Genomic DNA, 14,493 nt, shown 5'->3' on the forward strand with positions numbered 1-14,493 from the left:
TCCGCCGCTGCACTTCTGTCCTTAACCACTGACTAGATTAGAAAATCTAGTCAGCGGCGCCCTGCATGTCCCAGCGCCGTAGGCAAGTGCCTAAGGTTGCCTCATGGGAGCGTCGGGCCTGGCAAAGACCAATGTTAAGCAGGAGGAATCTCGGTACATTACCTTTTATTTAACATATAAATGCAACTTAAAACATACTTATAATATCTTTGAAATAGCTTAATCATATAAAAATCCACTTTTCTAGGATATTTCCACAAGCATTCGTAATGAATATTAGTTGTAAGGTCGCCTCTCAATAGCGCATAATGATATAAGCCCAAGATCTGTCATGTGTTTTTTTTTCTTCAGCAAACTAAGTAATACAAGGTATATGACAGCAGTGGGAAATATCACAGAGAAGAACCAACACGTTTCAACCCACAAAAGGATCTTCATCAAGGTAAGGTCTTAGCATGTTTAATCCCAGTCACCTGCAGTCAGGATTCCAATTATGTATTATAGCGCAATTTTTCTAGAGACACTGAGCCATAAACGTTTTGTGATGTTTCTCCTATGGTCTTTAAACCGAATCTTTAGGGGTCTGGTGGTTCTTCCCATGTAATAAAGATTGCAGTGTCCCCACCGACTAGTGCCTCTGGTTGCCCAGATCTCCATTGTGGCGTAGGTGTTTCATATGCCAGTACAGTGTTGGGGTCAGTTGTGTCAAGCCACAGCAGATCTTGGGGGGGTCAGCCCCTGAAAGATGTAACATAATCCAGTTATTATGGACTAGTAAGGGGGTTGCCTCTTCCTGAGAATTCCTTTATCAAGTTATTGTTCTTGGTTTTGTGGCAGATGACTTATTCTTCTGCATTCACCCAGTGGACTTTTCATAATTCGATTTAAGTCCTACAGCAGGCTACAATTGTTCTGGCCGAAATGAAGTCAGATTAAATGTAAGAGCCCCTGGTGAATTTTTCAGGGCCTTGACTTTCACAAGACAAGAGAGTGTAAAGTTTAGGTCATGGTCGACCTCAATAATCCTGATAATGCGGATCATCTGCTAGGTGACCTAGACCTCCCACCGTTGTCCAGTGATAGTGGGTGGGCCCTAGGTCACCTAATGGGTGATCTGACCCTGACTAGTACTGATGAACCAGCACATCCAGTATATCCTTTGGAGCAGCTCACATTATTCCTAAATCACCTTGTCAGTGCAGTCGTTCCAGACTCCACAAACCCATGTCTTTCATGGGCACATCTCCATATGCCCCTCAGTTTTGTCATGCCCTCTGGGTAAGGATACCAGATTGCCCAGGAGAGAAGTGTCATTGCTCTGACTTATCTATGGAGGCTGGGTAAAGGGATGAGGATTTCTGTTCCCCACTTTGGTATCCCACTGTGATTGGCTCCACCGAGTTCAACTTTGACACATAGAGAGAATACTTTAACCTTGTAGTGGAAAAGAACAATTCCAATTAAGTCCTTCTCTCTTCTCCTTGTCCCAGGACAATGGGTAAGGCATCACCAAACATTTAGGGCCTGAGTCATTAAGGAGAGGAAGGCATAAAAAAGGAGTAACTTTGCACCTAGGCAAAACCATGTTGCATTGGAGGGGGAGGTAAATTTAAAATGTGGAGACAGAGTTATAGTTTTGGTAGTACATGTCCTAGATCAACTTTATATTTCAATGTAAAAATGAAGCTATAAAGTATTTGTGTGCTAGATGAAAAAACAGCCAGTATTTATCTTATGTGCAAAAATAAAAAAACTAATTTGCACCCCTTGCATTGTAAGATAGTTTGTCCCGGGGAACACTTACTCCTTTTTTGTGCCTTAGTTTCCTTTATGGCTCAGGTCCTTAGTGAGTAAGCAGATAATACATTATATCTTATGACGTATGCCCTCATGGATATTAAGAAGTGATGTGCAGGTTTCCCTTCCAAGCTACAAAACAGAGTCCTAGACGAGCTTAACCTCGTCTGGGACTCCGGGTCCCAGACTCACTTTTGGCCACAAATTGACAAATGAATAATATCTTTGTTTCTAACTTTTTATTTTTTTCTATTAAGCATGATGCTCTCATAGTATTATTTCAATATCAGTAAAGTTATTTAAAGGTAAACTAAAAATGCCTCAAATATCAGGCTAATATTAAATTACAGAATGTATATAAACATAATTCATCATTTTATAGATTTTAGAATCATAACTGGTGGGATATAAATATTCAGTGACACATCAATGTTTTACTGTTTATTCACCACTATAAAAGGCTCTTTCCTATTATTGGTTTAACCTCAATAGTGGGTTTACTCTTCGTATTACGTTGAGTCCATTCTCTGATCTTTTCCTCAGTAACATATTTAATCTTCTTCATTATACTTATGTCTTTGTCTTGCCATACAATTTTGGGAGACAAGCGTCCTACTGGGACAGAATATTTCTGCAGCCACAAGTGATTAGAATCCTCGTCATCATCATCTTCCCAAGCCCTGTGAAACATTACATCACAATCTGTGTATATCCCTACACTCAGCACCCTGATAAGACTACTAGCAGAACTCTGACCCAAGGTATCTGCTGATGCTTGTCCTGAAGTATCTTCCTGGAAAAATGAAAATTCTTCAACAGAAACTGATGACGATTCGTAATTCGTAACCAGTTCTGTGCTGTAAAACAGAAAGTTAGTGTATTGTTCATTAGTTCAGGGCTCATTAGTAGAACACTTATGGGTATATTTACTAAACTGCGGGTTTGAAAAAGTGGAGATGTTGCCTATAGCAACCAATTAGATTCTAGTTGTCATTTTGTAGAATGTACTAAATAAATGACAGCTAGAATCTGATTGGTTGCTATAGGCAACATCTCCACTTCTCCAAACCCGCAGTTTAGTAAATCTAGCCCTTAGAATCTGGAGTTGGACGCAAGTCCAACTGCGGGTGTCAATAATCTTACTTGTTTTACTACGCATGTAGTGAAGGATTTTGACTCAATTTGTATTTGTGGGCTCCTACACTTGGAGAGGTGGATTGGGGTGTTTTTTTACAATACGGGCGTGCTACACTAATGCCTGCTAGAGAGGCAGTCTGTATAACGTAGGCCACATCTCCATCTTAGGAGGCATATTTTTTGCATCTCCTGCAGCCTGGTTTAAAGATATGTCCACAGCACGTATTTGTACTACTTAAAAAAAATAGTAAATAAATAAATAATATAAAAACCATGTACTCCTTCTTAAATAAGTAAACTGCACCAGTGCTATAGTCTAGGCTGGTTATCATTGAACCTCCAGCCAGCAAATCATCACCCTGGGCTCACCCTGGTACTTCTTGGGTGGACAGTGCCAGGGTACGAGTTTACAGTCATAAAATGAAGTATGTTTGTGCATCTACACGACCCAGCATATGTTGGCAGCCATTGACTGCTTGAGGGAGCATGTCCATGGCTGCCAGAGCATGCTAACGTTTGTGGAACTACAAGAACCAGGATGCTCTGGCAGCCAAGGCCCACTAGAAATTAGGGTTCCAAAAATGTACCTTTTAAAAAAAAAATCACACAGGTAATAAAATCTTTCATTTACCACTTCTACTAAATCAATAAGGACATTTATTTCTGTCCTGAAAGAAGAAAATGTTCTCTCCGTTAGGAGCAAGTCCTCGTCGTCTTATCAGGGTTTTTTACTTTCATCCAATTGGACTACTTCAGAAGAGAAGAAAAGATATTCCTTATGGATTTAGGAGAAAAGTGGTAAATGAGGGATTTCGCTGAGTGTTTCAAATAAACTAATACAAAATTCAGTGTTTTTTTACTATTCCATAAGTTACATGTTCGAGTTGGCCCTAGCTACCGTGGAATGCTGGCACTTCTAGTTCCACAAGCTGCAGCATGTTTTACAAACATACGTGTTGATTTTCTGACTTTTATCTTGGCACCCACCAGCCCTAGGGTTCTTCAGCATAAGTCTTGTTTGCTCTATGGGCCCAGTTCCCCTAGGGAATTTTGCCTTGTGCTGACCAGACTGGTATCACATTGTGAGTTATGCTACTCTAAAACAGGCCCTTGTTTGGTATTATTACACAATTATGCTGGATATGATAACTGGGATCTGTCAGTGTCTGAAGAGTTCCAAATATGTGCAGTTCTTATAGTATAAACATTAGGGGGTAGATCAACTAAACCTTCTAAAAATGAAAAGTGGAGGTGTTGCCCATAGCAACTAGTCAGATTCTAGCTATCACTTAACTAGTACATGCTAGGAAATAATAGAATCGGATTGGTTGCTATGGGCAACACCTCCACTTTTCTATTTTAGAAGGTTTAGTAAATCTACCTCTATGACTTTGTCTTGTTTAGATTAATTATACATGGACCAGGGCTTATATGAAACTCACTTTTCCTCACGAACCTCTGTTAGAAAAGCCTTGGCATCTGTCCGACCCCGATAAACCAAAATCTGGACCTCTTCTCCAGGACCAATGGTCCTTAACAGCCTCAAAAATTCTCGAAGATTCCAAGCCAGAACATTTTTATTATAAAATTCAATTAATTCATCTCCTGTAAATGGTAATATACTTTAATGTAAAATAACTTGAAGCAGTTAGTTGGTTACAAAATATGTTGTTATTTTGCCCAATTCAGCACTTTTAAGCTCCAGATTACAGTAAATTATTTTTAATTTACCCTTACATTACTGGTGATACAGTGCTGATCAAGTACTTACAGACAAAGTACACTGTCTATTTCTCTGCCCCCAGCCTGCATGATGAAGGTGTTTTGTTCTACAGTCCAGAGTTACTTTGTAGCTCTTTAACCTCCCTGATATGTTTTAATGTGCTAAATGTGATAGTTATAACTTCTAGTATAATGTGCTATTAAATATAGCACACCACTCGATCCGTGCTGACTCCCGGACTAAGTATATAAAAAATAAAAAACGAATGCACTATTTTTATTCATAGGGGCATATTCAATTCTTGGCGTTATAGCCAAAAATCTGGTGGCGCGCGCACTATTACCATTATTACGGTAATAGTGTGCGTAAATACCGTTATTACGGTAGGTTTCTCTCTGGATTTCATCTTGCAGCTCCCATGAAAAAATAGTCAGTATTTAACTTATGTGCAAAACAGAATACTAATTTGCACCCCTTGCATTGTAACATGGTTTTGTCCAGGAGAATTAAATAAGAAGGTTCTTAAGTTAAGATCCTTAATGAATCAGGCCCAGGGTGCGGTAGAATGGCCCACTCTTCTGGAAGAGTGGGCTAGTATGAATAACAATAACTGATTTACTTAATTATTATAATGTTTTTAGATGTAATATTTCAATTATTGCACACCTTAGATTTAAATGCATGGAATTGTATATGTAAGTCAATTCTCTCACTATATACAAGTTGTTTTTTTCCTGATGTAGGTAGCATTTGCTATTTCAGTTGGTGACACTATTACTTCTGTGGGTTACCCGGGTACTATTGCTGTTTGCTGGAGGATCTAGTTATGTACTACATGTGATATACTGCCAATGGGATTTTAACCCTTTAGTTCTTTAGTAATAAATTGGTGGCTTTATTGTGCTTTTCTGACCCGCTCATATATTTGACTTTCTTACTTAACACTTATTGTGCTATTGCATATATATGGAAATGATTAATTTATGTTACCTATTTGCAGTCCACTGCTGGCAATTGGTCCATCATTTGCTATCGACTGAATCTCCAGAAAACAATCTGTGTTTCTCAGAAGAGTCATGCCCAGACCCCTCTCTCTCATTCTCACAGTGACCTGTATGGTGGGGGCCAAGTCATGGTGATTGAGTAGCAAGGCCTTTAATTACAGAAAGACTCAACTCACTCTCTTGTTGAATAATATACAACTATTGAAAACTTGCTACAAAGTAACGTAGAACAATATCAGTTAAATAATACATGAAAGATATAGTGCTATCTTATAATTGCCAATTTGTAATTTCTCCCCTGTAGGAGATCCCCGGAGAGGAGGTCAGATGGCGAGCATGGGAGGGGGCACGGTGACATCATCGCATCACGGTAGCCCCGCCCTCTGTAGCGATTCACTGCATTAAGCCCCGCCTCTTCTGAGATCCAAGAGGGTGCCTGCTCTTTCAGGAGAGCTCACAAAAATTATGGACCCTCCCAGACATTCTCAGAGAGTAGGCATGGTGATGTTTGTAGTGTCTATACAATCCCGTGCTTAGTTACTAACGCCTCTCTCCCTGGTGCACTCAAATTCTGTGTACACAATGTAACACCTTCAGCTCCAGAACAGAGCAGGGGAAAAAAAATGAAAAAAAAAACCTAAAATCATTCTATAATACAGGTATTCCTCACTTAACGACCGACCTATTTAGCGACCATTCGGACTTACGACCCGTTGTTACGTCCGGCTCCGCCGCTCAGCAATAGGGGAAATTAATGACCTGTGCCCTTGCGACGTGAAGTAATCACGCCCTTAGTACCCGCATAGTTTCTTTCTGAGCTGAAGAAGACAAGACAAGACGCACCTGATACCCTTGCAGTCTCCATTGTGCGGTAAGTTAGCTCTACAGTACTTGAAACTTGTACAGTATTTTCATCGTTCAACTAAGCTGCTGAAACTATTTTAAAATTAAAAGAATTTTTATTATTTTAGTAACCAGATACATAGGACACTATTTATACGAGTGCCCCACATCCCCATTATGTGGGTCCCCCAAACAAGACTTGCAATAATTTGCCATACATGTCCTCGCTATTAAAGCATGTGTATGTGCATGTGTAAGTTAGCTCTCATTCACACTCAATTAGTACATACAACATACAGCTGTACAGTATTTGGTTTCTAAATTTGAACCCTTGTGTGCACCCATAGATAAAAAATGTCCAAAAAAAGAAAGGCTATTGACCTTGAGATGAAAATGAAGATTATTAAAGACTATGAAGCTGGTAAAAAAGTGAAAGTGATAGCAGAAGATTTGGAGCTGGCACATTCCACCATTTCAACAATTCTGAAGGACAAAGATAGAGTGAAAGAGGCAGTGAAAGCCGCAACGGGATTTAAAGCCATCATAACAAGGCAGCGGAAAGGCCTCATTCATGAAATGGAGAAGTTACTGGCAATCTGGTTTGACGACCAGCTACAAAAAAGAATGCTGATGAGCCTTTTCATAATTCAAGCTAAGGCACGCAGTATCTTTGATACTTTGAAGGAGCGTGAAGGAGAGGAGGAATCAACAGAAACATTTATGGCAAGCCATGGATGGTTTCAACGGTTTTGTCGAAGATTCAATTTGCATAATCGTAGTACCTGTGGTGAGGCAGCAAGCGCTGACTTTGAAGCAGCTAAAAAATTTGTTCACGAATTTGATGAAATCATTGAGAAAGGTGGCTACTGTATGGAACAGATATTTAATGTGGATGAGACCGGACATTTTTGGAAAAAAATGCCGGAAAGGTCTTACATTCACAAGGAAGCAAAGACAATGCCCGGTTTCAAGGCTTTTAAAGATAGGATCACCCTGTTGTTGGGAGGAAATATCGCCGGGTTCAAGTTAAAGCCTTTCCTCATCTATCGCTCAGAGAACCCACGTGCATTTAAGCAGATTAATAAGCACACATTGCCCGTTTACTACCGTTCAAATAAGAAGGCATGGATGACACAAGCTTTGTTTGAGGATTGGTTCCTCAACTGCTTCATACCCCAAGTCAAGCAATATTGTCAGGGGAAGGGAGTTGTCTTTAAAATTATGCTCCTCCTTGATAATGCCCCAGGCCATCCACAACATCTTGATGATCTACACCCGGATGTAAAGGTGGTGTATCTGCCTAAAAACACAACTGCCATTCTTCAGCCAATGGATCAGGGGGCTATAGCCACGTTCAAAGCGCACTATTTGCGCACAACTTTTTTCAAAGCTGTAGCAGAAACTGAAAGTAATGAGGTAACCCTTCGAGATTTTTGGAAGTCGTACAATATTTATCACTGCATACAGAATGTTGATTCATCTTGGAAGGAAGTGTCAGAAAAATGTATGCAAGGCATATGGAAAAAATGCCTAAAAAGATTTGCAAATAATTTTGAAGTATTTGATGTAGACACACAGGTCGATGTCATAAATCAAACATCTGTGCAACTAGCTAGCAATCTTAATTTAGAGGTTGAAGTAGAAGATATTGAAGAACTAGTGGAATATGTTGAGGGAGAGCTGAGCAACGAAGACTTAATGGAGTTGGAAGCTCAGCAACACTTGGAAAATGATGACGAAGAGGAAACAATGGAAGAAGTACAAAAGAAGTTCACTTTAAAAAAGTTAGCTGGTGTGTTTTCAAAAGTGAATGCGGCTATGTTACAACTAGAGGCTATGGACCCAAATGTGGAACGGTTCATGAAAGTGGAGCGGAAAATAAATAATGTTTTACTATGCTATCGTGAAATTTATGAAGAAAAGAAAAAAATTACTAAACAAACAACACTAAAAGAATACTTCCCGAAACCTACACCTAGGACCTCCACTCATACATCTACAGGTCCTTAGATATCCTTGCTGTGATCTCCCTGTGATCTCCTCTTTGTTATACAGTACTGTACTGTAATTGTTGCTGTTTGTACAGCTTTACTGTACCAATGTTTCTTTTATGTTATGCAGTTATGCAAAGTAAAGCAAACTTCAAAATACAATTTTCTTGTCCATTTCTTTATTCAGAATCAATATAAATGATTACAATACATGTAGGTGTATATTACAGTACTGTACTCACTTAGCGACCAATTCGCTTAACAACCTAGTCGTTGGAACGGAACTCGGTCGTTAAGTGAGGAATACCTGTACTAATTATGAGAGGTATGTAAATGAAGGGGCCGTCTCCTTCCCCATTCTGCTCCTATATCTCATGTGTCTCAGAGCAGAGTAGAGATCGCATTAGTAACAAGATACACACGATACAGCACACTTAAGATCTTAATAGCACAAACACTGTGGTTTATAACCATAGATAAGGTTGGGTAGAAACAATTTGTTTTGGGGAAAGTATTGCTTACTATTATTAATCTGACAAGTTCTCTTTAATTAACAAGTGACCATTATTATCGATCAACTCAGTATTATTTCATTTACATGAGCAATGTTGTAAAAAACAAGGGTCAGCATGGCCCCACCAATGTTCTATAAGGATCCTGTGTCCTAGATAGCTTTCTCATGGAACATTTTGGGAAGACTTGCAGAGTCTCTTCTATTCATGGTAACTAGATCCTGTTGTGCAAATAGAAAGACAAAAAAATCTGAAGTCCAGCCAGTCTCAGCTCTGACAAGTGCAGAGGCTCTTTCTCATAGGCAGCCTAGTTCTTGAGATGGACCCATAGGAAGGTGGTTCTTCAGGAGGACCCATAGGAAGGTGATTCTTAAGGTGGACCCACAGGAAGGTGGTTCTTGAGATGGACCCACAGGAAGGTGGTTCTTGAGGTGGACCCATAGGAACTTGGTTCTTGAGGTGGACCCATAGGAACTTAGTTCTTGAGGAGGAGCCATAGGAACTTGGTTCTTGAGGTGGAGCCATAGGAACTTGGTTCTTGAGGTGGACCCATAGGAACTTGGTTCTTGAGGTGGACCCATAGGAACTTGGTTCTTGAGGTGGATCCATAGGAAGTGACAACACTTCCACCCAGGGAAGAGACCCCTGTTCGATCTGCCACAATTCCATAGAAGAATCACCCTCTTTGAGTCACCCCCTAGTCATGGAAACAATTCATTGTTTGGTCAGCAGGAGATTTATTGGGGTGAAGTTTAGGCAGAACGAAGGCGGGGATTATGTTGTCACGATTTAGTGATTATAAATGTTGGGAGGTACAATCCAGAAATATACATAAGGGCCTGATATTGAGTTAGGAGCGAAGCAACAGAAAAAAGGAGCAAATTCGCAACTTTGCAAAACCAGTCCATTATTTGTGTGCTACATGCAAAACCAGCTAGTATTTTGCCCAAAAAAATGCATTTGTACCCCTTGTGGTTTGTTCTGGAGCAAATGTGCTCCCGTTTTTGCTCCTGATTCAAGTATATTCATATCACTGGACACTTGGCCTGGTGAAGCCATAAACAGGCCCATTGGAGAGGCACTCACATGACTTAAATTATGTGACAAAAGTGAAAACGTAGTCATTGTTTTGTGCATTCAGTTAGATCTTCAGAAAGGGCAAACCGATAGTTTAAATACATTTTCCTTTTTATTTCATAATTTAATCCTCTCTCTATAGTTTTGACAAACATACACTAAGGTCAATAAATAATTTGCAAAATAAATAAGTAATTTACTAGAAAGTATTACATACATATGAGTTGCACATATATAATGATACAACTGAAGGCTAGTGGACCACCCTGGTGGTCCAGTGAGTGACAGACTGTAGGATGGCACCGGCTAGGAGAATTGGGCCACCCGTAAAATGGCAGGAATACGAGGAGAGGGGAAGGCTCCTATTGCACAACAGGCCTAATGTCTGAGCTGGAGGTCAATGGCCTAGTGCCTGAGTTACTGGTGCCCACAGGCTGGAACCTGACTTACAGACTGGTGCTCACAGGTCTAAGGTTGGATTTAACCAACGGCCACAGGCCTAAGCATAAATGTACATGAGCCACAGGCCAAAAGCTAACTATGGTTGCTGTTGGCCTAGTGCCCGAAACAATGTGGCTATGGGTCTAGTGCCCGACAGTCTTGCCAAAGGCCTTACCTTGCTCTGGCAGCTTTTATTGGCAGCAGGGGGGAACCATGACACATATTTTCTCTTCCCCTTGCTGCTGCTTCAGAGACAATGATCACTTGATCCACTGTGGAAGTCTTCTGGCTCGATTTCAACATTCTCTCTGCGGCTCTTTCTGATGGCATCTTCTTTTTTGCTGGACCCGCCGGAGCTCTTTCTTCTTCTGTCTGTGCCATCAAACTGCCAGGTGTCTCTCACAACAGCTAAATATATGCCGTTGCAAGGGGGCGGAGCCATGGTGTACAGATTCAAAATGCCAGCGGCGAGCTCTGATTGGCCAGCCCCAAGGGCTGCTGATTGGTTAACAGTAAATCCAGATTGATTCACAGTTTCCAGCGCCGGGGGATGTCATGGACAGAACAGATGGACCGCAGCAGGAACAGGGACCAGTAAGCACTTCCTCCTTGTCTTGGCCAGGCCAACTCCTCTTCTTAGATCCTCCATACATACAAATTCCACCCAACCACACCAAAATTCTTAAGAACCTTCTCCCGCTTTTCAATAAACCACAATTATGATAGTCTTGCTAAAATCAGGATTATTGGGAGGTATGCGAGTACCTACTTCCTACGCCTTTCCCCATGCTCAGTCTTCTTATATCTTATTATCTTCTTTAAAGACCCTTTTAATTCTACATTTATACTTCTCATTTAAATAGCAAACCCTCTTTTCAGTATGTATGTTATTTGACAAGTGTTATTGTCTTGCAATGTGCTAGTCATTCCTATTTTTACAAATAAATTTTAACCTAGTTTAGTGTCACATACCTAAATGTATGCACTGAGAATTATAGCCCAGGCACTAACCTGGGAATGATGTGGGCAGCACAGTGGCCTAATGGTTAGCACTTCTGCCTCACAGCACTGGGGTCATGAGTTCGATTCCCGACCATGGTCTTATCTGTGTGGAGTTTGTATGTTTTTGCGTGGGTTTCCTCCCACACTCCAAAAACATACTGGTAGGTTAATTGGCTGCTATCAAAATTGACCCTAGTCTCTGTCTGTGTGTGAGTGCGTGTCTATATTAGGGAATTTAGATTGTAAGCTCCAATGGGGCAGGGACTGATGTGAATGAGTTCTCTGTACAGCGCTGTGCAATTAGTGGCGCTATATAAATAAATGATGATGATGATGATGTATAAACACAAATAACTTTTATATTTAATCATCTAACATTTCCCCTGCTGTTGTATATAACAAATAATTTTACATTACAGGGAAATGTTACCCCAAACCACAGAGAGGTGCGATACTCCCCTAATAAAATTAATATTCTATATAGCAATAAGCCTGTTACTAAAGTCAAAACAGGGCACTTACCTGTTCATCCAGTTCCGCGAAATGAAACATCTTGTTTTAATCTTTTCTAAAGTAACAGAAAGAAAGATAAGGAATTAAGATAGACGTATTTCATGGGCTTCAACACACAAACAAATCTAACGGGAGGGTAGGTGGGTAAGGTTTGTATATAATGTCACAATACCGGGTCCACAGGCTACTTGTCTGTACCGACCAGCAAAGAGTGTACCCTGAGTTAACTAACAGAACCTCCCGCACCAAGCTAGCACTCACCGGACTATTGTCACCCGCCTCCTGTACAATGAACATGGGAAAGGATTAGCACACCTGCCAGGCAACAGAAGAATACTTTGATATTTGTTTATTAAATACAACTATGTATCTGCAGAGCTTTTAAATTAAGGGTTAACAATTACACAATAAAATTGTAAAATAATATACAGGTTAACAATACAACCCAAGACAGTCTAATCGTCAATCTATGAACTATCCATCCCAAATGCAGTCCGGTTGTCACATGGCATCTACTACCATCTCTCTGCCGACAAGGCAGCGGCATCAGTGTCACTCTTTTTCAGGAAGGCACACATCCACAATACCAACAGGTAACAAAGAAGATCTCCTGTATTTCACAGTCCTTCTTTGTGGCTTGCTTTGTAGCTACAGGGGAATAATCCCAGCCAGTCTCCTAGGCAATCCCTGGAGAATACAAATCACTTGAAGACTTGGTTGACAGGACTGGCTGGGGATCACAGTTCCCACTGAACTTTTCAGAAGTACCCAGATGGATGCTGATCTGTGACCATTACTACTTCCCAAAGTGGCACATACAATAATCAGAGAAAGTTTTGCCGCTGTGTAAGCATTTCTTGAAGCCCCAGGTTGCTCACTTGCCCTACCTGCCTTTTGAACATGCTAAACATTTACAAGTTTACTGAAATATGTACGGAAATGTCCCGAGAGTGCTGTCGCTTTTTGGAAATTCATCAATAAATGGCTGTGGATCAATTCTGACAAGGCATCCAGGCTATAACCTGTGAAACTGTGAATGACCACCCCTTATGTATGTATGTATATATGTATGTATGTGTGTAAGTCTGCATGTAAATATATACAGTATATCATACTTGCCTACTTTCAAATAGTGAAGTCCGGGGGATCCCGGACAGGGGGTGCAACTAGAGTGCGGGAGGGGGCGGGGCGCAGTTAATCGTGTCATTTTGGCCCCGCCCCTGCAACGTTTTGGACATTCCGGGAGAGTTGGCAAGTATGATATCATCTCACATTGTGGTACTGGAAGCTTAAAAAGTCAATAGAACATATTAACCTGAAAGATATGCAAATTAATCTCATTAGAAAACATAGGTAATGTCATAGATATCAATTTACTTAAAAAGGGAAATAGATGTATCAACAGATATAAAAGCACACATGTACCGAAAGATGTGTAAAAGACCAGTCTGATAGGAAATTAACTTAAACAAAAAAATTAATACAAAAAAGAACTTGCAGAACTGAGAATATTAAGAGCACCTAGGAAAGACTATAAAAAACAAGACAATTTTTCATTGAGTCCATTCGGACCCATGGTATCCAGTTTGTGTATCCAGCTGGCTTCCAAATGTAGAAGTAAATTACTATGATCACGCCCTGTCCTGGGTATGAGATTATGATCTATAAGCATGTATCTTAATAAGACCAATGGATGTTGAAGTTTAGCAATTCGGTCAGCTATGGGTTTATCACTCAGTCCTTGCTTGGTAGCTTTTTTAATTTCTGCATAATGTAGGGCCATCCTTTCTCAGAAAGTAAATTCCATCTTGCCTATGTATAATTTCTTGCATGGGTAGCGATCATATAGAACACAAAGGTGCTAAGTCAATATTTGATATTGAATATTTATCCCGTATACAGATGGCAAAACGATGGTCCATTGATCATGAATTTGCAGGTGGTACAATTGCTAAAGCATTTTGCAGATTAAAGGCAAATTGGAAGGAAAAGTCCCCATCGGTGTATCACAAAAAGGATGCACTAAATGACTGTCTTAAAGTTTAAGAGAGGTATGAACTTAAAGGGGTATATTTACTACACTGCTGGTTTGAAAAAGTGGAGATGTTGCCTATAGCAACCAATCACTGGTTTGAAAAAGTAGAGATGTTGCCTATAGCAACCAATCAGATTCTAGTTATCATTTATTTAGTACATTCTACAAAATGACAGCTAAATGCTGATTCGTTGCTATAGGCAACATCCCCACTTTTTCAAACCCGCAGTTTAGTAAATATACCCGCAAAGAGTTCATACCTGGTTAACTCTATGAAGAAGCTTAGAGGAACCGAGCACAGGGTCAAGGCTGGGGACAATGTTTGACCTGCACAGAGACTGCAGGAAAAAGTCTGTGTGATAAATAAAAGGGAAAGCCTGCGTATATTTACTCATAGCAAATGAGTGGGGCGGAGCCA

At 40.3% G+C, this 14,493-nt stretch overlaps 1 protein-coding gene across 1 annotated transcript; it reads right to left on the reverse strand.

Annotated features, from left to right (window-relative positions):
* Positions 1–2,067: 2,067 nt before the first annotated feature.
* On the reverse strand, positions 2,068–12,343 carry LOC142159967 (uncharacterized). The gene is made up of 5 exons (XM_075214878.1): positions 12,302–12,343; positions 12,050–12,095; positions 5,648–5,810; positions 4,377–4,539; positions 2,068–2,654 (listed from the first exon to the last, which is right to left on the reverse strand). Exons 2-5 carry the CDS (start codon positions 12,077–12,079, stop codon positions 2,249–2,251), a joined length of 762 nt encoding a protein of 253 aa, XP_075070979.1. The 5' UTR covers positions 12,080–12,095; positions 12,302–12,343; the 3' UTR covers positions 2,068–2,248.
* Positions 12,344–14,493: the final 2,150 nt, after the last annotated feature.

Source organism: Mixophyes fleayi, chromosome 6 (assembly GCF_038048845.1).
Source record: "Mixophyes fleayi isolate aMixFle1 chromosome 6, aMixFle1.hap1, whole genome shotgun sequence".
In the NCBI taxonomy this organism is placed as follows: Eukaryota; Metazoa; Chordata; class Amphibia; order Anura; family Limnodynastidae; genus Mixophyes; species Mixophyes fleayi.